General features: G+C 42.1%; 1 protein-coding gene across 2 annotated transcripts; it reads right to left on the bottom strand.

The window, feature by feature from the left end:
- Positions 1 to 15,358: 15,358 nt before the first annotated feature.
- On the bottom strand, positions 15,359 to 18,048 carry LOC124698973 (50S ribosomal protein L19, chloroplastic-like). Of its 2 annotated transcripts, XM_047231350.1 has the most exons (6): positions 18,010 to 18,048; positions 17,780 to 17,932; positions 17,496 to 17,675; positions 17,313 to 17,399; positions 17,101 to 17,234; positions 15,359 to 15,742 (listed from the first exon to the last, which is right to left on the bottom strand). In XM_047231350.1, exons 2-6 carry the CDS (start codon positions 17,915 to 17,917, stop codon positions 15,640 to 15,642), a joined length of 642 nt encoding a protein of 213 aa, XP_047087306.1. In that variant the 5' UTR covers positions 17,918 to 17,932; positions 18,010 to 18,048; the 3' UTR covers positions 15,359 to 15,639. The 2 variants fall into 2 exon arrangements, with proteins under 2 accessions (XP_047087306.1, XP_047087305.1); XM_047231349.1 differs by lacking the exon at positions 18,010 to 18,048 and having other exon boundaries at positions 17,780 to 17,977.
- Between the last annotated feature and the right edge of the window lie 9,461 nt (positions 18,049 to 27,509).

Here is a 27,509-nt window from a genome sequence, read left to right as displayed (position 1 = left end):
CGATAACTCGTACACTCGGGGGTGGAGCAAGTGAGCCTGGTGTGATGGCACAAATATCAATATTTTGTGCATCCTACCTGGCCTCACTTACTCCATCCCTGGATGTTGATGACCCACAAGTATAGGGGATCGCAACAGTCTTCGAGGGAAGTAAAACCCAATTTATTGATTCGACACGAGGGGAGACAAAGAATACTTGAAAGCCTTAACAACGGAGTTGTCAATTCAGCTGCACTCGGAAACGGACTTGCTCGCAAGAGTTTATCAAGTAGTAACAGTTTTATAGTAGTAGCAGTAGTGAAATAACAGCAGCAGAGTAACAAAGATAGCAAGTAGTAATTTTAGTAAACAGACAGGATTAAAATATCGTAGGCACGGGGACGGATGACGGGCGTTGCATGGATGAGAGAAACTCATGTAACAATCATAGCGGGGCATTTGCAGATAATAATAAAACGGTATCCAAGTACTAATCAATCAATAGGCATGTGTTCCAATTATAGTCGTACGTGCTCGCAATGAGAAACTTGCACAACATCTTTTGTCCTACCAGCCGGTGGCAGCCGGGCCTCAAGGGAAACTATCGGATATTAAGGTACTCCTTTTAATAGAGTACCGGAGCAAAGCATTAACACTCCGTGAACACATGTGATCCTCACGTCGCTACCATTCCCTCCGGTTGTCCCGATTTCGTCACTTCGGGGCCATTGGTTCCGGACAGCGACATGTGTATACAACTTGCAGGTAAGATCATAAACAACGAATATCTTCATGAATCAATAACATGTTCAGATCTGAGATCATGGCACTCGGGCCCTAGTGACAAGCATTAAGCATAACAAGTTGCAACAATATCATAAAAGTAACATCTACGGACACTAGGCACTATGCCCTAACAATCTTATGCTATTACATGACCAATCTCATCCAATCCCTACCATCCCCTTCGGCCTACAGCGGGGGAATTACTCACACATGGATGGGGGAAACATGGCTGGTTGATGGAGAGGCGTTGGCGGTGATGGCGGTGATGATCTCCTCCAATTCCCCGTCCCGGCGGAGTGCCAGAACGGAGACTTCTGGCTCCCGAGACGGAGTTTCGCGATGTGGCGGCGTTCTGGAGGGTTTCTGGCGACTTCGACTTCTCCCCGTGCGTTTTTAGGTCGAGGCGAATAAGTAGTCCGAAGGAGGGCGTCGGAGGCCGGCCGAGGGGGCCACACCATAGGGCCGCGCGGCCCCCCCCCCTAGGCCGCGCCGCCTTATGGTGTGGGGCCCTCGGGCCTCCACTTGAATTGTCCTTCTGGCTCCGTCAGTATTCTGGGAAAATAGGGCCTTTCGTCAAAATCCCGAGGTTTTTCCTGAAAGTTGGATTTCTGCACAAAAACGAGACACCGGAACAGTTCTGCTGAAAACAGCGTTAGTCCGTGTTAGTTGCATCCAAAATACACAAATTAGAGGCAAAACAATAGCAAAAGTGTTCGGGAAAGTTGATACGTTTTGGACGTATCAACTCCCCCAAGCTTAGCTTATTGCTTGTCCTCAAGCAATTCAGTTAACAACTGAGCGATAAAAGAACTTTCACGAACACATTTGCTCATATGATGTATATATTCTCATGATATTGCTAATACTTGAGCAGTTCATAATAAGATACATGCAAATAAGATCATCTAACAGCTATGTCAATCATGAAGAGGTACCAACAATTAATAATAAGCATCATGAATCATGTATATAGGCAGGATTGCAATGTTCATAAGAGAGTATGATAAAGTGGTAACTCGCTTGCCTGTATTTGATTGGCAAAACATAAATGCCCGGGCAGCTCTGGAGTTCATAGAAAGACTAGAAGTAGTGATTGTCAAAGATAAAAGCATCAAAGTTATACCACAATCAATCATATTTTGAGACAAGCATATTATACTAAGAATGACAAGTTGTGCTCTCAAGAAAGTGCTCAAAGAAAGGATGGAGACACAACATAAAAGTAAAAGATTGACCCTTCGCAGAGGGGAGCAGGGATTAACATGCGCTAGAGCTTTTCATTTGTAAAGCAGGAGTAAAATTATTTTGAGAGGTGTTTGTTGTTGTCAACGAATGGTAATGGGTACACCAACTACCTCGCCAACCGGACTCCCAAGAGCGGCTCCCATGAATTATTTGCATGTTTATGTGGCACTCCTTCCAACCTTTCTTACACAAACCATGGCTAACCGAATCCTCGGGTGCCTGCCAACAATCACATACCATGAAGGAGTTCCTTTTTAGTTTAGTTTTATTATGATGATGACACTCCCCCCAACCTTTGCTTACACAAGCCGTGGCTAACCGAATCCTTCGGGTGCCGTCCAACAATCACAAACCATGGAGGAGTGTCTATTTAAGTTAATTAATTCGGGACTCGGGAATCCCATTGCCAGCTCTTTTTGCAAAATTATTGGATAAGCGGATGTGCCACTAGTCCATATGAGAGTCCGTCAAAAGTAAATGACAAGGTTGAAAGCTAAACACCACATACTTCCCCATGAGCTATGAAACATTAACACAAATTAAGAAGCATTTTGAAGATTTTAAAGGTAGCGCATGAGAATTTACTTTGGAATGGTTTGAAATGCCATGCATAGGTATTTATGGTGGACACTCTGGAATAACTTGGTTTTCATGTGTTTGGAGGCACGAGCAGCGTTCCCGCTCAGTACAAGTGAAGGCTAGCAAAAGACTTGGGAGCGACAAATCAAGAGAGCAATGAATCGTCATAATCATGCTTGCGGCAAAATAAATTAACCGAGGCATAAAAGTGATACAAGAACTCGAAGCAATGTAAATCATTGAGGCTTAATTGACTTTTGTTCAGTCATATGCATGCGTGAGCATGTGCCAAGTCGATATAAACGAATTATTCAGAGGAGAATACCACAATGCCATACTTACTTATGAATAAAACAATGCAAGCAAACATCCATGACATGCTACTCATATTAATAAATTGGAGCTAATCATGAGAGATCATGAACTACTAGACTTTCTTAAATAACATATACCTCACATGAACTAACTAAGCATGCTCACATGGATGAGTATATGTACAAAAATGAAAACAAATAGAGTTCATACCAGCCTCTCACCACAATCAGATTGTTGTAGATCGTCATTATTGCCTTTTCACTTGTGTAGCTTGGATAATATGAAATGAAAACCACGCTCCAGCCACCGAAGACCATTGAACTCATAATGAACTTTACATAACCAAAGAAGAACCGCAAATATTTTTGGTGTTTTCGAATTTGAGAACAAGAACAAAAGGAAACAAGCAAACAAAGCAAAATCTTTTTGGGTTTTCTTATAGCAAACTAGCAATAGCAAATAAAGCGAAACAAATGCAAGAAACCAAGATAAACAAATGATGAAGAGAAACAACAGAAATATTTTTGGTCTTTTTGTGTTTTGGGAAAGAAACAAAGTGAAAGCAAGAAATAGCAAACTAAAAGAAACACATAAAAGCGAGATGGCAGAAATCTGCCAAAACTTGACAGCAGTACAGAAATCGATTTTTACAAAAATCTTACGTTGCTCAGCTCGAAAAGTGTTCAACTAATGAAAGTTAGATAACAACCTGGTGAACCTGCACAAAAATTGGCAGCTCAAAATAACGTTCTGGCTGTGCGCACGAATTTTTACGGTAACAGTCCAGAATCTGTTTTCAGGCAGCACTTCCCCAAATATCATCTTCCTCTCATTAGAAAACCACTCAAAGAGACTAAACAAGTATATACAAGTATCCAGCAACCATGATATGCAAAGAATGAGTGATGCCGATATACCTCCCCCCAAGCTTAGGCTTTTGGCCTAAGTGGAGTTCAATCCCATCGAGGCCATGAGGTAGTATCTCCGTAGTACGATGAAGATGGATCATATTCCGGGTATGTGCTAGAAGAAGCACCCGGATACGTGACGGTGTAATCGTAGGAGGGCTCGGCGTCCTCGGAGTCATGCTGCTGGTGGAAATCTTGTATCTTCATATGTTCATCCACCTCCTCCTTAGTGCGCGACCATGGTTGCCTGTCAATACCGAACAAACCTGGCTGGGGAAGAGGGATTTCTTTCTCATCCCCGTCAGCAAACAACATTCTATAGACCATATTATCTAAAGTGGACTCGGTGGTAACAAAATGATGGCTTTTCATAGCAATGATATCAAGCCTCCTAGGGGTTAATGGCACATCATTAGGATCAATAGGAAGCTCTAGATGTGTTAAAATGCGCAGTGCAATAGTTCCTCCAAAAAATAGGTCCCCTGGTAGACAGGCGGTGAGCAATAAGAGAACCAAGATGATAAGATGTCCGTTCAGTAAGTGCAATATTCAAGAAAGCAAGATGGTAACTAGAGATATTGCTAGTGTTCTCCCTACCAAGTATGCTAGTGGCAATGTAATATGCAAAATATTTAATGGCGGGGAGTTGAATGTTCCTTATCTTGCCCCGCTGAATGGTGCGACAGTCATCATTGGTGATCCCTCGATAGAGCTCCAACAAGTCCCGAGGGTTGTCATCGATTCTCCTCGCTGTACCTACAGGGGCAATATCCAATGCACGACAAAATTCTTCCAATTCCATAGTAACAGGAGTACCATAGATCTTGAATGCAACTGTCGGATTATATTGCGTGTTTTGGAACTTGAAACTCTCGACGAAAATTTTGGTGAGCATGTAGTATTGCTCCCTTTCATCTCCAACGTAGGTGGCTAACCCCGCCCTGTTGACAAGGGTGAAGAAATCATCCAATATCCCTGCATTTGTCAGAAAATCATAACATGGGAAGGATGAAGCATTAGGAGCCCCATTGTCCTCTTCGGGCGCGAAGCTAGGCGCGATGATGTCCTCATTGTACGACCGCCTAATTTGGGTGGCGGTCCTAGAAGGCCTCCCGGTGCTGGTTGTTCCTTTCTTGAACAATTCTCCAAATTTGAACTTCTTCATTTTCTGAAATTTTCAACAGACAATATAAAACTTGATTTGGTGACATATAATTGAGGGAAACTACCATAGGAACTTGCTAGAGTACTAATCATGCATCAAAACTAGTTTCTACCACTTAGAACAAGCATGCAAGCTCACTAAACATGTTACCTACAGCAGCAAAATATTCAAGATATACTCAACCAAACAAAATTCTATTTGGATAATCGAATGAGTCACATACCGGAGAGCAAATGTGCCAAATTTCAGACAGAAATCTGGGCTGAGCAAAGAGATCGAAAAATCCTGAGCTCTTGAGCAAAAACGCGAGTGAGAGAAAGTTGGTTCGAGTTTTTTCGGGAGAGAGAAGATGTTGAGAGGAAGAGATGAAGAAGTGGGGCAAGGAGGGGCCCACACCACAGGGTGGCGCGCCCCTTGCCGGCCGCGCCGGCTCGTGGTGTGGCACCCCGTGGTGCCCCACAGGTCATCCTCTCGGTGCTCCCAGGTGCCTCGTCGAAAAATAGGACCAACGGTATAATTTTCGCGAATTTTTGAAAACTTTGAAAAATGCACATTTCTGGGTATTAAGTTTATTATTACTGGCCAGGAAAATTTTTGAAATCTCTAATCAACTAAGGAACTTTGCAAATTAAAAGTGCTACAGCAACTAAAGCAAGTGGAGGAAGAAAGAGATGTTGTTTACCTCCTCTATGCATATAAAAGGTATTTGTTAACAAGGTTGATCAAGTCTTGCCACCAAATAAATTTTACATAGCATATGAAGAAATAAACCTCAAATCAATCATGTTACCTTGAATTGTATTGATATGGATCCAATCACAAGAGTTTGATATTCTTCTTTAGGCTCATATATAGGACAATCAATAGTTCCCACTTTGATAGTTCTCACATTAGAAATAGTATTAACTCCGCACGCTTTTTCAATCCTCTTGGGGAAATAGACGGTGTGTTCCTTATCATCAACATTGAAAATAACCTTTCCTTTATTGCAATCAATAACAGCCCCTGCGGTGTTAAGAAAAGGTCTCCCAAGAATAATAGACATATTATCATCTTCAGGCATTTCAAACACAACAAAATCAGTTAATATCAAGCAGTTATTAGTAACTTGAACAGGAACATCCTCACATATACCAACAGGAATAGCAGTAGATTTATCAGCCATTTGCAAAGATATATCAGTAGGTATCAACTTATCTAAGTAAAGTCTCTTATAAAGAGAAAAAGGCATAACACTAACACCGGCTCCCAAGTCACATAGAGCAGTTTTAACATAATTATTCTTAATAGAACAAGGAATAGTAGGTATACCTGGGTCGCCCAACTTCTTTGGAACTTTGCCATTGAAAGAGTAATTAGCAAGCATAGTGGAAATTTCCTCATTGGGGATTTTCCTTTTGTTAGTAACAATATCTTTCATATACTTTGAATAAGGAGGCAATTTAATAGCATCAGTCAAAGGGATTTGCAAGAATAAGGGTTTCATCCAATCACAAAATTTATTCTAGTGTTCTTCTTCCTTTGATTTTAGTTTCTTAGCAGGAAAAGGCATTTGCTTTTGCAATAAAATCTTCTTTAGTATACTTTTTATTTTTAGCATGCTTTTCAGGTTCTTTTTCAACCTCTTCTTTATCAGGAGTATCATTCTTATCATTATCTTTATCATGTTCATTACCACTTTCAGTTTCAGCATCAGAATAGAAATACTATTAGGATCATTAACAGAGTTCGGAGGATTCTACAACATTCTTATGTTTCTTTTTCTTTTTCTTAGATGGAGCACTAGTTTCAATTCGTTGAGAATCTTGTTCAATTCTTTTAGGATGTCCTTCAGGATATAGAGGATCCTGGGTAGAAACACCACCTCTAGTTGTTACTTTATAAGCATGTTTTTCTTTAGAATTATTTCCTAGCAAGTCATTTTGCACTTTAGTGAGTTGATCAATTTGAGTTTGAACCATATGAAAATGTTTAACAAGCATCTTAACATCATTGGAGGTTCTCTCCACAATATCATGCAATTCACTAATAGCTTGAGAATTTTCCATTAAATGATTCTCTACTCTCGTATTAAAATTTTCTTGCTTAACAATATAATTATCAAACTCATCTAAGCATTGCGCAGGAGGTTTTGAATACGGAATATCTTCTCTAGTAAAGCGTTGAAGGGAGTTTACCTCAATCATGGATGAAGGGGGAATTATCTCACATATATCTTCTACGGGAGGTAGATTCTTCACATCTTCACATTTAATACCTTTCTCCTTGAGAGACTTCTTGGCTTCCCTCATATCTTCATCATTCAATTTAATTAAACCCCTCTTCTTCACTATTGGCGTTGGAGTTGGTTCAGGCGTAGTCCAATCATCATGATTCCGGCCTATTTTAGCCAATAATTCTTCGACCTTCGTCCGGAGTTCTTTTCCGAAAACACAACCAAGCACAACTATCCAGGTATGCCCTAGACTCAATGGTTAGTCCACTATAAAATATATCAAGTAAATCATGCTTTTCTAAATCATGGTCGAGCAGACCTCTAATAAGAGAGCAAAATCTCGCCCAAGCCTCAGGCAATTTCTCTCCATCTCCCTGATCAAAATTATAAACTCTCTGCAAAGCAGCATGTTGAGCACTAGCAGGAAAGTATTTCCGGAAGAAAACATCAAGCAATTCTTTTGGACTTTTAATAGAACTAGGTGGCAAACTATTATACCAAGTTTTAGCGTCATCTTTTAATGAGAATGGAAAGATTTTAGCAACAAAGTAAGTACGCTTCTTAACATCATCAGAAAACAAGCTACTCAAAGTAGATAACTCAATCATGTGTTCAACAGCACTTTCTTTTTCAGTACCACAAAAAGGTGTTTTCTCAACAATAGCTATATGAGATAGATCAAGAGAAAAATCATAATCTTTATCCTTAATGTTTATAGGAGATGTGGCAAATTTAGGATCAGGAGACAGTTTATATCTAACAAGTATGTTCTGCAAGCAACTTTTTAATTTTTCTTGCATCAGTAGTAGCATGGCATTTTTCAATAAAATCATCATCAAGTTCCACATAATCTTCATCAAGATCATCACTAGAGTATTCAAGTTCAGGTGAATTAACAGGTGTAGTAACATCAGGAGTTTCAGCATTTTCTATTTGTTTAGACCTAGCAATTGTAGCATCTAGAAAAGTTCCCAATGAACCACTATCATCAAGCACAGCAGAAGCATCATCAATATTATAAGAGGAATTTTCAGATTCGAGCGAAGTACCAAGCATTTGAAGCTTGTGGTGGTGAAACAAGTTTACTTATCACAGATGGTGAATCAAGAGCAGCAGAGGTACTCGGAGTTGTACCTTTTCTTGTAGTGGATGGTAATATGGCGACCTTAGTATCGCGAGTTTTACCCATGATGGAGAATTTGCAGCGAACAATATCAATCCAAGTGAACTTCCAAATAAAGCTATGCTCCCCGGCAACGGCGCCAGAAAATAGTCTTGATGACCCACAAGTATAGGGGATCGCAACAGTGTTTGAGGGAAGTAAAACCCAATTTATTGATTCGACACGATGGGAGACAAAGAATACTTGAAAGCCTTAACAGCGGAGTTGTCAATTCAGCTGCACCTGGAAACAGACTTGCTCGCAAGAGTTTATCAGTAGTAACAGTTTTATAGTAGTAGCAGTAGTGAAATAACGAGCAGCAGAGTAACAAAGACAGCAGTAGTAATTTTAGTAAACAAGCAGGATTAAAATACCGTAGGCACGGGGACGGATGACGGGCGTTGCATGGATGAGAGAAACTCATGTAACAATCATAGCAGTGGCATTTGCGGATAATAATAAAACGGTATCCAAGTACTAATCAATCAATAGGCATGTGTTCCAATTATAGTCGTACGTGCTCGCAATGAGAAACTTGCACAACATCTTTTGTCCTACCAGCCGGTGGCAGCCGGGCCTCAAGGGAAACTATCTGGATATTAAGGTACTCCTTTTAATAGAGTACCGGAGCAAAGCATTAACACTCCGTGAACACATGTGATCCTCACGTCGCTACCATTCCCTCCGGTTGTCCCGATTTCGTCACTTCGGGGCCATTGGTTCCGGACAACGACATGTGTATACAACTTGCGGTGTAAGATCATAAACAACGAATATCTTCATGAATCAATAACATGTTCAGATCTGAGATCATGGCACTCGGGCCCTAGTGACAAGCATTAAGCATAACAAGTTGCAACAATATCATAAAAGTAACATCTACGGACACTAGGCACTATGCCCTAACAATCTTATGCTATTACATGACCAATCTCATCCAATCCCTACCATCCCCTTCGGCCTACAGCGGGGGAATTACTCACACATGGATGGGGAAACATGGCTGGTTGATGGAGAGGCGTTGGCGGTGATGGCGGTGATGATCTCCTCCAATTCCCCGTCCCGGCGGAGTGCCGTAACGGAGACTTCGGCTCCCGAGACGGAGTTTCGCGATGTGGCGGCGTTCGGAGGGTTTCGGCGACTTCGACCTCTCCCCGTGCGTTTTTAGGTCGAGGCGAATAAGTAGTCCGAAGGAGGGCGTCGGAGGCCGGCCGAGGGGGCACACCATAGGGCCGCGCGGGCCCCCTAGGCCGCGCCGCCTTATGGTGTGGGGCCCTCGGGCCTCCACTTGAATTGTCCTTCCGGCTCCGTCGCATTCTGGGAAAATAGGGCCTTTCGTCAAAATCTCGAGGTTTTTCCCGAAAGTTGGATTTCGCACAAAAACGAGACACCGAAAAGTTCTGCCGAAAACAGCGTTAGTCCGTGTTAGTTGCATCCAAAATACACAAATTAGAGGCAAAACAATAGCAAAAGTGTTCGGGAAAGTAGATACGTTTTGGACGTATCAGATGTTAATATTTGTTTCGACCAACAAAGTATGAGGCATTCCATTTAGTTCATACTAGCTACTTCTTAATTGCATTGGCCTTTCTTCCATTTTAGTGCTGATGATTAAATTGTTTGGTCACTTGTACACTCTGGGGTGGGCCAGTGAGCCTGGTGCGATGGCACAAATATCAATCTCTTGTGTATTCTACCTGGCCTCACTGACCCCATCCCGGAATGTTAATATTTCTTTCGACCAACAAAGTATGAGGCATATGATATCTAGTTGAGATACCACTTGGCTCTTTCTTCCATTTTAGTGCCGATGATTAGAATGTTTGGTCACCTATACGCCGCAATATACTTTGTAGACGGGCCCCCTTTCCCCGGCCGCCGTTCCGTGAACGAGTCTTTGACGAGACAACAACGCCGACCTGCCTCTCCGGTGCATCACCACTTTTCTTCTCTCGCCGTCCAATGACGTGAACAAGTCCTTAATGCAAAGACGGTGTCAGCCTCCCTAGCATCATGCCGACCCTCGTTGCCGTGCTTCGGGCCGTGTCTCGAGCGCCTGCACTCTTCGCCTTTTTGCTCGGTGAACGAATAGACTAATCGTTGGAATAAGGAAGCCGATGACGACCGATCGCAATTTAATCTTGCGACCTGCCATCATCGGTTTCCTTATTCCAACGATCAGTCTATTGGTTCACCGGGCAAGAAGGCGAACAGTGCAGGGCGCGGGACACACGGCCTGAAGCGCGGCAACACGGCCCGGCATAATGCTGGGCAGGCCGGCACGGTCTTTGCATCAAGGACTCGTTCACCGGACGGCGAGGGACTGCCGTGGTTCTGCGCCGGAGAGGCGCATCGACGTCGTTGTGTCGTCAAGCACCCGTTCACGGAACGGCGGCCAGTGAAAGGGGGCCCTTCGCAAAGTATACTCGCGGTGTATACTCGCAACTATGGTTTCGACCATAGTATTTGTGTTGACCAACAATGTATGAGGCACTTATTCCATTTTTTCATTCCATTTGCTTTGAGATTTTCAAAATGCCGATGATTAAAATGTTTGGTCACCGTACACTCGGGGCGGCGTAAGTGAGCTCTGGTACGATAGCACAAATATCAATCTCTTGTGCATCGGACTTGGTCTCACTTACACCGTCCCTCGAATGTTAATATTTGTGTTGACCAACAATGTATGAGGCATTTATTCCATTTCTCTTGTGCATCGGACTTGTTGGTCTCACTTTCTTCCATTTTCATCATAGTAGGAACTGGATGAAGGACCCCGATGCAAGCGAGCCTGGTGGGTAGAGATGAGGGAGCAAAGGAGGAACCGGATGAAGACTACTTTGTATCTCGAAATTGTGAATTTTGTATGAATTAAGAGTTGTATGCAAAACATTTGACACTTAATTGCCACTATATATGTATCTCGATCGGGCTCTAAGTAATGTGATGATGATGTCTATGTTATATCCGTGCAATGTACATGATATTTATATTATATCTGAATGTTGCCTGTATATAACCTCGTATCTCCGTATATTGGTGTGTATAAACCGCATGTGTATAGCGAGCAAGCACAAAATCGTGTATAATACAAGCAATTTCCGTAGCGCACCGAAAACCAGTCCCGTGGCGCACGCTTCTCGTGGCGCACCTAAGAACACGTGCGCCACGAAACCTTAATTCCGTGGCGCATGGGAAGGTGCGCCACAGAAACCTTATTTTTGTGGCGACGTTTCTGTGGCGCACCTCCCATGCGCCACAGAATCCATTTTTGGTGCGCCACTGATGAGGCTTTTCCTACTAGTGTGTATCCGGAAGTACCAGAGAAACTTCCGGAGGCTATCTCCAGGGTGTTTAGGAAAATGTGCATATCGGCTCCCACATGTGCCTAGGAACTTCCAAGCCTTCCCAAAATATGTAGGCATTGAAGAAAACTGTGTAACAGTTGGATTTTAGGAGTCCTATTTAAGGAGGACACAAGAACTAACGACAATATTTCTTTGAGGAAATTCATCTTGACTTCGACAAGATTGTATTCCTTCAAGAACTATTGATAGTGGAACATATGAGATGGGGGTGATGCACATTGTTTCACTCTTAATAGTGTTGGCTTCAAGATCGTCGTCTTATTGGCATAGGTAGGACCACCTTTCTTCCTTTCTCATGTTGCGACTGGATTTATTGTTGTCTATGAAGCTTCAGCTATAACTTGCTTATGCTAGGCTGTCTAGATTTCTCGACTTATTTTCCTTCACACGACTGTTGGCCTTACCCATGGATGGCTCCAAATGTTTTTTTCTGAAATACCTGGAGAGTAGGAGGTACATGGAGAGTAGGAGGTATATCTCCTCAAGTGCTATAGACACAATATGCTAGTAGGGCGTGTGTGTACGAAGGTCCTATGGTGAAGGTTGTCGTACTCTAATGAGATTCACCTGTCAATGTTATTGGAATAGGTTCAACCCCTAGTTGACCTCGACTTAATCTTATTTTAGGAAGACGTCAAGGGAGGATTGGTCAAAGTTTTGATTCATACGCGACTTGTAGAGGCCGACACCAAACTACCCTTCCATGTCGATCCAAGTCGTACATGGCTCCTTGTAATCGACCCTACGCCCCAAAACTGGTGTTAAAGGTCTAGTACATTACCCTTTCTTTGATTCAAGTAAGAGTGACTGACTCACATGCTCGTGGACTAGGACATATTAGCATCCATAGGATATGCTACACCAAGCCCTCTCATCATTCCGCCGTAATATGATTATTTTACTCCTTTTGATTTTACCGTTTATTTTCTATCACTATTCGACTTAATGGTCATGGCTTGCTGCTGGGACTTTTATTGGCTTGGCTTCACTTTGATCATTTCTCTTGTATAGGCCACATGTGACTACGTGGGACCCTGGGTAGGATTGTCTACACTTGCAACAATCATGTTTTGTAATAGATAAAATCACGATCCAAAAAAATTAGCTAGACATGATCTTCAAAATTTATATGTTTTAACGACATTTTGGTCGATAATTACTTGTAGGACACACTTTGTTATCAGGTTTTAGGGCCTCTTTGGGGCTCGTTTGGTTTGCATGATTCTAAAAGCGCACAAATAGCATACAAATTTGTATGAATATGATAGTAATGCATATGCAATTCAGATGATGGAAAAACACAAGAATTTTGTAAAGTTTGGCGTTTAGTTCATAGGGATAGAAAAACACATGAATCCTAAAACACTGTCAGATAAAACTCAAACCAACTGATAATGTATAATTAGGTTGTTATTCTTCCATTGAAGACCTCAGTCACGTTCGTTCTTTGTGAGTAGGAATACAAAACGAGAGTCAAAGTGAATCGTAAAATTATGTGTATTTCATATAAAATAGAGATCAAATGAGCCTTTCTTGTGTTTTTCCTTTGTCTGGTTGCTTTTAACCAATGATATGAATGCTAAAACCATAGGAGAAGTCCCTATTACTATACTTTGTTTGAGCCAAATAGGCCCTTGGAATTGCATGAATGTGAAATGAGGAAGTAGGAAAAAATATGTTTACCAATACAAAACAAATGATTGCAGAACATGGGAGAAATTTGCAGGAATAGTTTTTTTTTGGATAAAACAGAGGAAAACCACCAGAAATATGCCCTGGTCCTACACAACCGAGTCTTAAAATAGGTTGTACTGTTAGAGTTATGTTAAGGTTCAAATGAAACTGGGGCATGTTAATTGAACCCATAGAAATTCGGACGGCACTATTCATTTAATTTAAAAGCAATCATAGGAAAAAAATCTCGAGGAAACAAAGGGAAAGAAAACATTGGGTTGGAACAAAATAGAGGGATGTTCAAAATATGGGGACCATAACGTTGAACAAAACTATGCAGTTGGCGTTCGGAATGAAGGAACAGAGATCCCGTGAAATTACACAATCGGGTTGTATGTTTTGAAGTAAAAAAAAATCAACTTGCTTAGACGTGTGTCTATGGACCTTAACATGCAAACATAATGCATCCCTTGGTATGGCTCGGTAGTTTATTTCCTTCTGCTACCTCGGGCCCACGGAAAATAAAGAGTCAAGTGAATGTTTGACTTCCTGCGAAAAAACATGTGAATTAGAAATGGTAGGTAGAGATTCTTTCGCCCGAGACATTGTGAAAGGCAACAATGCCTGAGGAAGGGCTTTCGGTGCTATGTTTTTTTCCCAGGGTCCACGGATTAGAATTCTATAAAAAAATCTTACAGGACTCTTACAATTCAAAGATGGCCCTAGATATGCTATATTTGCCACATTATCAAGTTGTTGTACATCACTCCGATCACATGTTAAGACTTGTATGATGGTACTTTTATTCCCCAAATGGTGCATATAGTCTTTTGATTATTGATACCGATATCAAATGGCCCTAGATATATTATATTTGCCTCATTATCAGGTTATAGTGTTGTTGTACATCACTCACGATCACTTCCACAGTCAGTATCTTGACTTGCATAACATTTGTATGCCTAAATGAGATATAAATTATTGTATTTAGTAACCACCTTATTAATACTTGCGCTTTTTGTAATCCAAGACTCCCTCCACACTCATAAGATGGATTTTTCCCCTCCATCAGCCCTCTTTTTTTTTTGAGAAACCATCAACACTCATATAAGATGATCTTATGAAGAACACGGCATGATGAATTGATGATGATGATGAAGGCAGGGACCACGGCCCACTTACCAGGCGGTCCTGACAAGCCAGAGTAGCAAAAGCCCATCCAAGCACGAACTGGGATTCCGGCGACGTCACCCCCTGGCACACGAGTTTCAGGTGTCGCGTTCCTGATCTGACACCTCCTGCAACAAGTGGAGGAAATAATCTCACTAGCATGCTTTTGGCACACGTCGACTGTTTGTCACATGGCTTGGCAAAAAAAGTTTTCCAGATAGTGAGCTCAGCATACAGTGGGTACAACGTACGGCCCCAGATGCATTGGATTTTGCAGCAGGAATTACTGTACTGTTTCAGGCACGAGCTCTCACTTTTCAGTATCCAAAACCAAGGTACATGAGAGTAAGACCGATGCGACCGAAGTTCAAACTTGAGCTGTTCCACAGGATAATCAATGGCCTGAAAATGCAGTGTTCATAGATGTTTATCACCCATGCTTGCATGACCTGGAGCCGGAGGTAGGAGACCCAAACAACATGCAAACACTATCATTCTATCAATAGTTTGAGCAAAATGCATGGACACCACACCTGTAGCCAGTTCAATCCAAGAATTCAGGATGAACTCGCTGTTTTCTCCTCTGCAAAGAGTGCACATGCCCTGCTCGTGGCCGGAAGAGCAGTTAGAGCGACAGGATATGAACCATCTACGCGGAAAATTCTACAAAATTCCTGCATAACAAACGGGACATTTTGTGCTCCAAGGCTTCTCTCGAGTAGAAAACTTACATCTTTGAGTATCAACCTTACCAAAACAGGCAGATATACTAGTACCAAAATCTTCGAAAAAAAATGGAGGAGCTACAGATCCTAGGGTGTTTTATTTCTTTCCTTTACACTGACTGCTAGAAAGCACAAAATAGTACCGATCCACACTGTTAAATTCCAAATAACAGAAACAAAACTTCTGTTAGCACTTCGCTCCAGAAACCATGCATGGTGACTGGAGACACTAGTTCTACGAGCTGGAACTAAGCATCGGGCGTCTCCAACTGCAAGCACTATGGCAACTGAAGCAATGCAGATACACATCAGAAGCAAAACGGTAAAAACCAAGCTCATGTTGTGGTCTCATTTCTTAAGTGCATTCATTCTGTCCCTAAGGTAATACAGCTTTGCTCTCCTGACTTTCTTCCTGTCCAAGATCTTGATTTCTTTGATGTTTGGCGAGTACCTGAATGCACAAGAGAACTAGCATCACGAAAATAGTCTGCATCCAACAAGTATTATGTGATGATATCTTTCATTTATTATGAATTCTTTAAAAACTGAAGACAACTTTTATGTGAAGGATTCAAGAAATTAACAGATCCTGGAGACAAAAGGAGAGCCTATATGAAATATCCTACTCATGTCGTTTTTCCAATGTATTCGGTCCGACAGCAGACGCAGGACAGACAAAGGCTATGTACTCATGAAAGGTAGTTTAACCATAGCTGGATACACGCATTTATGAAACTATACAAGCTGCATTTGTAATGAAAAGCTAACACAGGACAAGCAATTGATTCTGTACAGACAATTATGCTTTGTATCGAATACTACCAGTATCCTTCACTGTTCACTTAACGGTTCATTAACCATACTTAGCGCTCCCACCATTCCAAAATACACAAAATTTAGTCAAAAGTCAAATGTTTTCTATGTTCAACCCACTTTTATAGACAAGAATATGAACACTACAATACCAAATTAATATCAGCATATCCACCATAAAATATATATTCATAGTGTATTTATTCAATATTGTAGATGTTGCTAATTCTTTTATATATTTGATCAAACTTACTAAGCTTTGACTTTTGTCTAAATTCATACGTCTTATATTTTGGAATGGAGGAAGTATGGTTTAGGTGATACACAATAGTATTTGCTGTCATGGATTTACAACTAACACAACTACACAAGGACCAGAATGAAGCTGCTGCCACCATTCCAATTGGCAGATGAGATACTATCGGGTATATCAAGAAGGCGGTGAATCCCGAATAGCTCAGAGACAAAATAGAACAAAGCAAAAAAACGACTTTTTTAGTTCAGTCAACTACATTTCTAACATAGCGCTGTATATCCGAAATTCCATATGTGTTTAATTAATAGAAATTTAGTGAGAACTGCATGTATATCTTCGCTCGCTGTCACTATAGCATGGGACTAGGAGAAGTGTGTGTGTGGCGGTGTGCATGAGTAGTGATGTGTGTGTTGTAGTCGCGAAAAAGGTTTATGCACAATTAAAAAAAACTTGCCATGTTCTGTCAATGCTAAAGAAAAGGGAGCACTAAAAGTACCAATTGTTGCCTGATGTGAATGCACAAGTGATTATTATTCTCGCAGATACTCCCTCCGTTCTCTTTTAATTGACTCAAATTTAGTACAAAGTTGTACTAAATCTGAGTCAATTAAAAAAGAACAGAGGAAGTACATAGTAGTACAGAACAAAGAAGTAATTATGACGTCCAAATGCAAATATCAGAAACAAAGCAGTATCAACATGAAAATGGAAGAGAGAAGCACATATTGGGTGTCACTTACAGTGGAAAGACAGACTCAACTCCCACGCCGGCTACTAATCTACGCAATCTGAAAGTTGTAGCGATCCCAGCATTGCGCCTTGCTATGACGATGCCTTTCAATGTAGACTCACGCCGCTTGTTCTCAGGCACTTGCTGTTTACATATAGAATCAGAACAAAAGATATACAAATGAACAGCACTAAGTAGAGAGTGCATTTACTTGGTACTTACCACTCTCATTTGGACAATACATCCAGGCTGCACATCAGGAATCTCCCTCTCTGTGCGGACTTTGTCGACTGCCTTTTTGTTCAAGATCTGAGAAATTCAAGTGATGAATATGGTAAGCTGTTTAAGCGATCACTGCAACCTTACTGGATGTGATACGCCTCCTGGAAATAACTCTCGGCTTACATTCATAATGTGCCTGGCCGTTTTGTCAGGCCTCTTGAACTTGATGCTCGGCGGGTGGTCAACCATTGGAGAGCTGGAATCTTCATCCTCGGCAGCCGCCACTGTCGAGAACCCCCTCACAGCCAGAGCCTTGGTGCAGAAACCATAAGTCTGAACACCTTCGTGTGGAATGACTGGGCTCTGCACATCAAAATTCAATCCGATAGACACGAGCAGGATCAGTTAGTAACATAGGAAGACAAGCCGGCAACAGGTATACCCAATACGATTACTGGCACACACACCACGATTTGACGAATCCAGCTGCAAGGCCTCAGAGGTTCTATGAACGACTGGGCAGCCCCGGGAGGAGTGCAGTCCAGGAACTTCTGAGACGTGCCGCGGGTTCCGGATCGACAGACGTTCCGCAGCAAAGCCTGCATCCTGTGACCAGTCCTCTGCATACAAAAGTGCACACGCTGGGATCAAATTATGTGGGTAGACTCCATTCCTGGCAGGAAAGAAAGGAACGCACATAGTTGCGGATCTAGATGGTGTGCCTGCTTGCCGGAAGACTACGCCGTGGTTCCACGCCCCGCCGCCGTCGCCCGCTGCAGGCCCCCGCCGCCGCCGCCGCCGGAGAGTTGGATTTTGGTTCTATCGTGGGTGGGGATTTGGCGTTTCAGGTTTCAGACGATCCGCCTATGCGATGCGCAGCAGTTCCAGAGAAGAGAGCGAAAACGTTCTATTGGCCTTGTTGGGCTTCCCATGTAGCGAGACTAGATGGGCTTCTGAAATTTTGACAAGAAATCTCGAAGCATTGTTGAATCATCGAATCTCCGAGGTTTAACGGTGGGTAGTTTTGTCCCGGCAGCTACCACTACTGCTTGTTGATGATAGCATGTTGTTTTTAAAGTGCCAGTGCGGAGGGTGCTAATGAAGTGGTTGAGGTTTTGGACACTTTATTTTTGTAAAAGGAGGTTTTAAACATTTGTTGTCAACTTGTCAAGCCTCGTGGGAAAGGATAAATTTTGAAAAATCATCTGTCTTTTCCTAAAAGGATTGCTCGGAGACTGCCCACAATGATATGAAAAGGATCACCAATGTCCAAAATGAACATATCAGCGAGAAGTACCTTGGTATGCCTTCAGATGTAGGACGATATGTAAATGGTGCATTTAAATACTTGAGGGACCGAGTCTGGAAAAGGGTACAAGGTTGGATGGAGAGTATCCTCTCGGCGGCGGGAAGGAGATCTTGATCAAAGTTGTAGCTCGGGCTATTCGAACATATCTGATGTCATGCTTTCAAACTACCACAAGGACTATCTCAAAGGTTAAACTCATTGATTCACAATTTTTGGTGGGGCAGCTCAGAAGGACAAAGGAGAACGTGTTGGGTCTCATGGGAAGAGATGACCATGCCAAAATACGCAGGGGTCTAGGTTACAACCTTGTTCTCCTTGCAAGGCAAGCATGGCGCCTCCTTGAAAACCCAAAAACCTAGAGTGTTCAAATACTTAAGGTCATCTACTATCCATCGATGACCTCTTCTTGCTACGGTAGGGTGCCACCAATCTCAAGTCTGACACTCAATCTTGAAAGGAAGAGACATCATGTAACACATGCTGATACCACGTATTGGTACATGTGAGCATACTCAGGCATGGAATGAGAGCTGGCTGCCTCGTGACGAGACCGTGCGTCCTATCACTTGCTTATTGAAAGCTGATATGCAGCTCTTTTTAGCAGATTTCATTGACCGGACATCAACCATTTGGGACATGCAAAAATCTCTGGGTTTACTTCTTACCAATGGACATTGAGGTGGTTACTTCGATCCTTTTGAGCACTGAGAGAACTGATAACTTCTAGTCATCGCATTTTGGGAGATCTAGAATGTTTTTAGTAAGATCGGCATACTAGATGATTGTGAATACTAAACACCGATGAGAGGCCTAGTTAGAAGAAACGACAACATCTTCAGACTAGAAGGGATAGGAGAAAGACTAAATCTCACTCTAGAAGGCCAGTGTACCGTTGAATATGTGAATGTTTATGTGGAGATTGGCGAAGAACTCAATCGCGACGGGGACGTGAGGCACTGACATAATATGGCCATGGATACATCGTGCGGGTTATGTGGCGACTCTTGGTGCCATTGGCTGTTAGAGTGCACGATCGCCAGCAGTAGGCATCGATACCCCAAAACAATTGCAGAGCATGTGTTCAGAACTCAGAACTGCATAACCTAGTGTCTAAGTTTTTTTTCGAAATGGGGGAAATATCGTCCCAGCTTCTGCATTGAAGGGATGCACACGGTTTTTTTTATTAGATTATTCACAACACCTTACAAGAGTAATACAAAAGATCAAACTCGAAGCCACCTCGCTAAACCTACAGAGGGATGAAGGGGTGACAATTCACCAACTCACATCATCCAAAAAACCAAATACCTTCCCAAGCCGCCCAATAGCAGATGAGAAGCACATCCAGTCAAGCAGACTCTCAGCATACGCCAACGCACATGCCACCATCTTCAAGAGAGATCATCGCATTGACCATGTCAGGCCTGCCATCGATGCCGCCACGGCGCCAGACGACTCCACCATCATGCGCGCGTCCATCACACTGCATCCGTCCCGAGACACCACTGCACCATGCCGCGGCGACTCGACGACGCCGACATAGCAAAAGCACACCGCTCCACCTCAGCACCACCGCCATCCGTTGTTTGCTCCAAAAACGATACCCCCAACAGGGAGAACGGCGTTGCGTGCCGCCATCGTCCGATCCGGGAGACCCGGGTCTAGGGTTTCCCTTGGAGCAGCTCAGACGAAGAACGCATACTGCAGAGACAATGCCTTCAACAAGGTAACGACGAAACGCGACGCCATCATCCACCATGACCGAAGTCCGGGCCGTCTTTCACCGGCAGCTGCGCCTCGCCATCGGGAGCTAGGCGACAGATCGCGAGATCCGCCACGGCTAGCCACACAACTAGCCGATCTCCTCCGGTGAGAGAGAAGACCACCACCGTGGTGCCACGATCAGCGGCACCTGACGCCCGCCACCTACCACCAGGTCGATGCCGTCACCGCCATCCAGGGCCGCCGCCCTTGGTGCCGTGGTCCCGGACCTTGAGGAGGAGCAACACGAAATCCGCCCCCATCACCACCCGCCCGGCGATGCCGAGGCGAGGAAGGAAGGAGAGGACCGCGCCACTAGGATCCGGGGCCGCGCCGCCGCTCCCATCACCGCCCGCCCGGCGACGCCGCGGCGAGCAATAGAGGGCCGCGCCGCCATGGTTCTAGGGCTGCGCCACCGCCCCCATCACCGCCCGCCCGGCGAGGCTGTGGCGAAGAAGGGATGAGAGGGTCGCGCCGCCATCACCGCCAGGTGATACGTCCCAAACGTATCTATAATTTTTGATGCTCCATGCTTGTTTTGTTACGATTCTATGTTTTATGTGCATTTTTCCACACTTTTTAGCATTTTATGGGACTAACCTATTAACGCAGTGCCAGTTCCTGTTTTCTGCTATTTTTGTGTTTCAGAAAAGTTGTACATGAAAGTTTTTCGGAATTGGACGAAACAAAAGCCCAGAGTCTAATTTTTCCGGGACGAAGACGGAGCCAGAACGACACGCGCAGGAGAGCTGCCATGTGGCAGTACATAGGGCAGGCGCGGCCCCACCCTTAGCCGCGCCTGGCCCATGTACTGGCGCCTCGTGCACCCCCTCGTGTCGCCTCTTCGCCTATAAGACCCCTCTGACCTAAAATCTCTGCTACGAACCACCCTCCATCCACGAAAAGTTCAGTAGCCATCGTCATCGCCGAAACCAAGTTTCGGGGGACAAAAGTCTCTGTTCCGGCACCCTGCCGGGACGGGGAAGTGCCCCCGGAGCCATCGCCATCGACTCCACCGCCTCCACTTCAACTCCATGATGGTTTGTGAGTAGTTCCCACAGGGACTATGGGTTCTTGGCTATAGCTCGATGGTACTCTCTCCCATGTGCTTCAATACAATGATCTCATGAGCTGCCTTACATGATTGAGATCCATATGATGTAATCGGTGTTGTGTTTGTTGGGATCCGATGGATTGATCATTGTGTTCAGTATATCTTATAAGTTTGTGAAGTATTTGTTGCTACAATATTGTTATGTTTAATGCTTGTCACTAGTGCACGAGTGGCATGATCTTAGATCTAGGCTCTATAATTGTTGCTTAGATTGTATCTACAAATTGAATGCACATGTCTTTGTCCGCAACCCGAGGCCCCAAAGTGATCTCGAATTGGGATAACCGGAGGGGATGGCTTTGATATGAAGATCACATGTTTTCACCAAGTGTTAATGCTTTGCTCCAGTGCTCTATTAAAAGGATTACCTTAATTACCAGTAGTTTCCCTCGAGGCCCTGTTGCAAACGGGCTGGTAGGACAGAAGATGTTATGCAAGTTTCTCATTGCGAGCACATATGACTATATATGGAAAACATGCCTACGATATTAATAAACTGGATATTTTGTCTTAATGCTAAATTCAATTATGTTAATTGCCCAGCTGTAATTTTTTCACCCAACACTTGTTATTTAGAGAGTTACCACTAGTGCAGATAGCCGGAACCCTGGTCCTTTATTTCATCATCATTTCTTTTCAATCAACTGCGCGCTGGGATATTTTCCAGTGTCATTGCCTCTGTGTTACTACTACTGTTGTGTTACTATTGCTCTCATATTACTGCCGCGTCACATTTTCCTATCAACACGCCATCAAAGTAGTACCAACTATTTTATGGCGGCGCATCATATTACCACTGCTTTCACATCACCATGTTGCTAGTGTTTTTCTAGGTGCAGCTGAATTGACAACTCCGCTGTCAAGCCTTATAAGTATTCTTTGGCTCCACTTGTGTCGAATCAACAAATTTGAGTTTTACTTCCCTCGAAGACTGTTGCGACCCCCTATACTTGTGAGTCATCAAGACTATTTTCTGGCGCCGTTGCCGGGGAGTATAGCTCTACTTATAAGTTCACCTGGGGAGTACACTCCACCTCGCTCGCTGTTTTTATTTCATTTTGTTTTGTTTAGTTTATTTTTGTCTTGTTTTATTTTTCCTATATATCTGAAAATCCATAAAATTTGAAAAATCGAAAAACTAAAAACTGTTGTTATGGAAGGACCTGCTTTATACTCTATGGAACTTGTAGAATTATTTATGAAGTATAGAGAATCATATAAGGGAAAAGTAATGAGTGGCGTGTTGAAAAAGTTGGATACAATTGCTAAAAAAAATCTTAAACGCCATGATATAAATTGTTGCTCTAAACAGGATACTAAACATCTTAAATTCCAATGTGGCTTTAGTGAAGAAGTTTTAATTTCGAACTATCATTGGAATAACTATATTCATATGGGATTCGAAGAAGTAGAACAATTTGTCTTATTTATGGGAGCCTCTGAAATAGAATCCTTCGTGTCTAAAAATTATGAAACTTGTGTTGCTTGTCATGACCTTAAAGATTATGTCTCTTCTATCCTTGATTATTGCACATAATTCAGCAATAATTATTATATCATTGATTAAAAGAGAGACTCAATTATGCACAAGAATATATCCACAATTTGCAGGAACCCGTGGAAGAAGAAGTTGCTAAACCTGAAAACTCATTAGATGAAAAAGAGGAGGAGAGTGATGAACAAAAGGAGGAAGAATGGATTAGCTACCCATCCCTACCTTCTAATGAGAGTAACTCTTTATCTTTTACATTATTTGATTGCCCTCCATGCTCACCAAAAGAGGACGAATGTTATGTTCATGAGGATTCTCTTGAAATATTCCCTGTTAGTAAAACTTGTGAGAATAATTATGCTACTATTATTTATGATAATCCATGCTATTTTGATAAATATTATGATAATCCTTTATTTGTGCCTAATTTCGAAATGCATGGAACTAAAGAATTTTGCTTGGAGAGTGTTTATGATAAAGCTCTAGATGATGGTCCTATGTTACTTGATGCTATAAATTATAATGCTACTGAAATAGGGTTGCTACTAGTAGTCCCATACCTCTTGAGAATGATCAATCATCTTGTTATAAAATTGCTAAAAGTGGGTTTGATTGTTTTAATCCTACTATTTTTGAGCTTGATAAAAATTATGTGTTTGAAGATCATGAAAATCATGCTTTATGTGATAGTTATATTGTTGAGTTTATTCATGATGCTACTGAAAATTATTATGAGAGAGGAAAATATGGTTGTATAAATTTGCATGGTACTAAAACACCTCTCTACATGATGAAAATTTTAAAGTTACTCTTGTTTTACCTTCACATGCTTGTCACTTTGTTCTTTGTGAATTTATTTGTGTACAAGATTCCCATGCATAGGAAGTGGATAAGAATTAAATGTGTTTCATATTTGCTTCTTGATGCTCTCTTTTGCTTCAATTCATATTACATATGTGAGCATCTTCTCAAATTACTGAGCCTATCTTAATGGCTATAAAGAAACAGCTTTGGGAGACAACCCATTATGTTTTTATTTCTGTTATTTTACTATTTTGTTGAGTCTCGAAACTCATTGCTACTGTAATTACCTCTTCTTATCATTTTTATTTCGTTTTTGTGCCAAGAGTGGCCTCTAATGGTAAGAAAGTAGTGTTTCGGGTATTTGCAATTCTGAAATAGATTTTGTGCTGGTCACGAAAAAAATTCTTAAAAATATCCAGAACGTTATTTTGAGCTGAAAATTTTTGTGCTTATGCCCCAGTATGTTAGATAACTTTCTTTAGTTTAGCATTTTTCGATTTGAGCAACAGAACTATTTATTTAATTTTGATCTCTGCCTGCTGGTCTGTTTTGACAGATTTCTGCCATGTTTTGCATTTGCGTCTTATGCTTCGTCCTTTTGAGTTCTTTTGTGAAAAAAAGATTTGGGAAGAAGTAGATACAGTAGAATATGTTAAAATGAGTGTTTGATATGTTCCATTACTGAAGCCTTGCTGGTTTGATATATTGTTATTTGAACTAATGTTGCTAATCAATTGTGCTGAGTTTTGTGTGAAGGAAGATTTCAAGTGTAGGGATAGAAGAATGATGCAATAAGATGTAGCATGGACAAGAGCTCAAGCTTGGGGATGTCCCCTGGACCCCCCAAGAAATATCCAAGAAGTACAAGCGTCAAAGCTTGGGGATGCCCGAGGCACCCCCTCTTCATCAGTAAAAAGCACCAGGTCATTTTTCAATGCGCTATATTTTTATTGCTTCATGCATTATGTGCTTTTCTTGGAGCGTCTTTATTTTTGTTTCCTGTTGTTTTGTTTTGTTTGCTGTAACAAGTGGTTGGACCCCATCATATTTGTTTTGGAGGGAGACACGCTCCGTTTTAATTGCATGAACGCTCTAGTTTTCACTCATATGCTCAACGAGCATTCTATTTTTGTGAGTACTGTGTTTAAGCTCTAGTTTTTCATTCATATTATGTTCAGAGCTTGTTGGTTTTGCAAGTGAATTTATCTCTCTGATATCTACTGAATATTATCTACGAGAGTTGTTTCAAATAAGTTAATTGGTGTTGGATACGAGTAAGAAGTCTCATATTAATAGTGATGCAAATGAAAGATCTCCTTTGATGTGTTTTTGACTTTTAATATCACCATATGCTTTGATTGATAAGTTTTGTCGCTATGCATGATTATGGCCATTATTGCTCTCTTAGTCGGTCGCCCCTTTTCTTTTGCTAGCCTTCATTTGTACTGAGTATGAGCTCTACTAGTGCATCCAACTCCCAAAAACCAAAATGCCAATCGTGTCCACCATACCTACCTATATGTGGTATTTCATAGCCACTCCAAAGTAAATTTCTTGTGTGCTACCTTTAAAACAAAATGTTCCTTGTTTTTGCAATATATATATATAGCTCATGGGAAAGTAGCCGAAAAACTATTGTGGTAAGGAATAGGTCACTTATGTATCTTAGTTCTTATAAGTTGCTTGTTGAGCGGTAACCATTGACTTACTGGGGACGCCATCAACCAGTCACACCTTTGTTGAATATCATGTGAGTTGCTATGCATGTTCGTCTTGTCTGAAGTAAGGGAAATTTGCCATGAGCTGAAATGGTTTGAGTATGCATATTGTTAGAGAAGAACATTGGGTCCCAACCAAATCCATGTATAATGGTGGAAGTTTCAACTTAGACACTCAAATCCTCAAAATCTCTTATGAGAATATTATTATTGTTGAATGCTTAAAGCATTAAAAAGAGGAGTCCATTATCTGTTTTCTATGTTGTCCCGGTATGGATGTCCTTAAGTTGAGATCTATCAAAATCGAGAAATCAAATGCGATTTATCTCCTTGGACCTTTGTACATGTGGCATAGAGGTACCCCTTTGTGACACTTGGTTGAAACATATGTAATGCGATGATAATCCATGGAAATCCGAGCTAATTAGGACAAGGTGTGGGCACTATTAGTATTCGATGCATGAGGCTTGCAACTTATAGGAAGTTTTATACATAACCCATATGAATTATTACTACCGTTGACACAATTGTTTCCATGCTTTCAAAATAAAAAGCTCTAGCACATGAGTAATCCCTGCTTCCCTCTGCGAAGGGACTTTCTTTTACTTTTATGTTGAGTCTTCATCTTCTAAGTTCATGCACCATTAAGAGAGCATAGTTTTCATTCTTAGTTTTATGTCGATGGTCCCAAAATTATTATTGATTGAATCATGAATCTGTTATTACTTGTCCTTAAATTATTTGTATCTAGTCATCCTTTGAACTTTGAAGGTGCATGTCACTTCAAAAATTATTTTTTTGTTATCACTTACCTACTCGAGGACGAGCAGGAGTTAAGCTTGGGGATGTTGATACGTCCCAAACGTATCTACAATTTTTGATGCTCCATGCTTGTTTTGTTACAATTCTTATATGTTTTATGTGCACTTTTACACACTTTTTAGCATTTTCTGGGACTAACCTATTAACGCAGTGCCGCAGTGCCAGATCCTGATTTCTGCTGTTTTTGTGTTTCAGAAAAGTTTTACATGAAAGTTTCTCGGAATTGGACGAAACAAAAGCCCAGAGTCTTATTTTTCCGGGATGAAGATGGAGCCAGAAGGACACGCACAGGAGAGCTGCCACGTGGCAGTACATAGGGCAGGCGCGGCCCCACCCTTGGCCGCGCTTGGCCCATGTACTGGCGCCTCGTGCACCCCCTCGCGTCGCCTCTTCGCCTATAAGATCCCTCTCACCTAAAAACTCCGCTACGAACCACCCTCCGTCCATGAAAAGTTCTATAGCCGCCGTCATCGCTGAAACCAAGTTTCGGGGGACAGAAGTCTCTGTTCCGGCACCCTGCTGGGATAGGGAAGTGCCCCCGGAGCCATCGCCATCGACTCCACCACCTCCACTTCGACTCCATGATGGTTTGTGAGTAGTTCCCGCAGGGACTATGGGTTCTTGGCTGCAGCTAGATGGTACTCGCTCCCATGTGCTTCAATACAATGATCTCACGGGCTGCCTTACATGATTGAGATCCATATGATGTAATCGGTGTAGTGTTTGTTGCGATCCGATGGATTGATCATTATGTTCAGTATATCTTATAAGTTTGTGAAGTATTTGTTGCTGCAATATTGTTATGTTTAATTCTTGTCACTAGTGCACGAGTGGCATGATCTTAGATCTAGGCTCTATAATTGTTGCTTAGATTGTATCTACAAATTGTATGCACATGTCTTTGTCCGGAACCCGAGGCCCCAAAGTGATCTCGTATTGGGATAACCGGAGGGGATGGCTTTGATATGAGGATCACATGTTTTCACCAAGTGTTAATGCTTTGCTCCGGTGCTCTATTAAAAGGAGTACCTTAATTACCAGTAGTTTCCCTCGAGGCCCCGGTGCAAACGGGCTGGTAGGACAAAAGATGTTATGCAAGTTTCTCATTGCGAGCACGTATGACTATATATGGAAAACATGCCTACAATATTAATAGACTGGATATTTTGTCTTAATG

The sequence above is a fragment of the Lolium rigidum genome, chromosome 3, assembly GCF_022539505.1.
Source record: "Lolium rigidum isolate FL_2022 chromosome 3, APGP_CSIRO_Lrig_0.1, whole genome shotgun sequence".
NCBI lineage: Eukaryota > Viridiplantae > Streptophyta > Magnoliopsida > Poales > Poaceae > Lolium > Lolium rigidum.
This window is presented reverse-complemented; position numbering and strand designations above follow the sequence as displayed.

Coding starts and splice junctions, on each gene's coding strand:
- LOC124698973 (XM_047231349.1), bottom strand. CDS start 17,938: ATGCAGAGGACTGGTCACAGGATGCAGGCTTTGCTGCGGAACGTCTGT. Junction 17,676..17,779: donor GCTGGATTCGTCAAATCGTG/GTGTGTGTGCCA, acceptor TTTGATGTGCAG/AGCCCAGTCATTCCACACGA. Junction 17,235..17,312: donor GTATTGTCCAAATGAGAGTG/GTAAGTACCAAG, acceptor ATATGTAAACAG/CAAGTGCCTGAGAACAAGCG.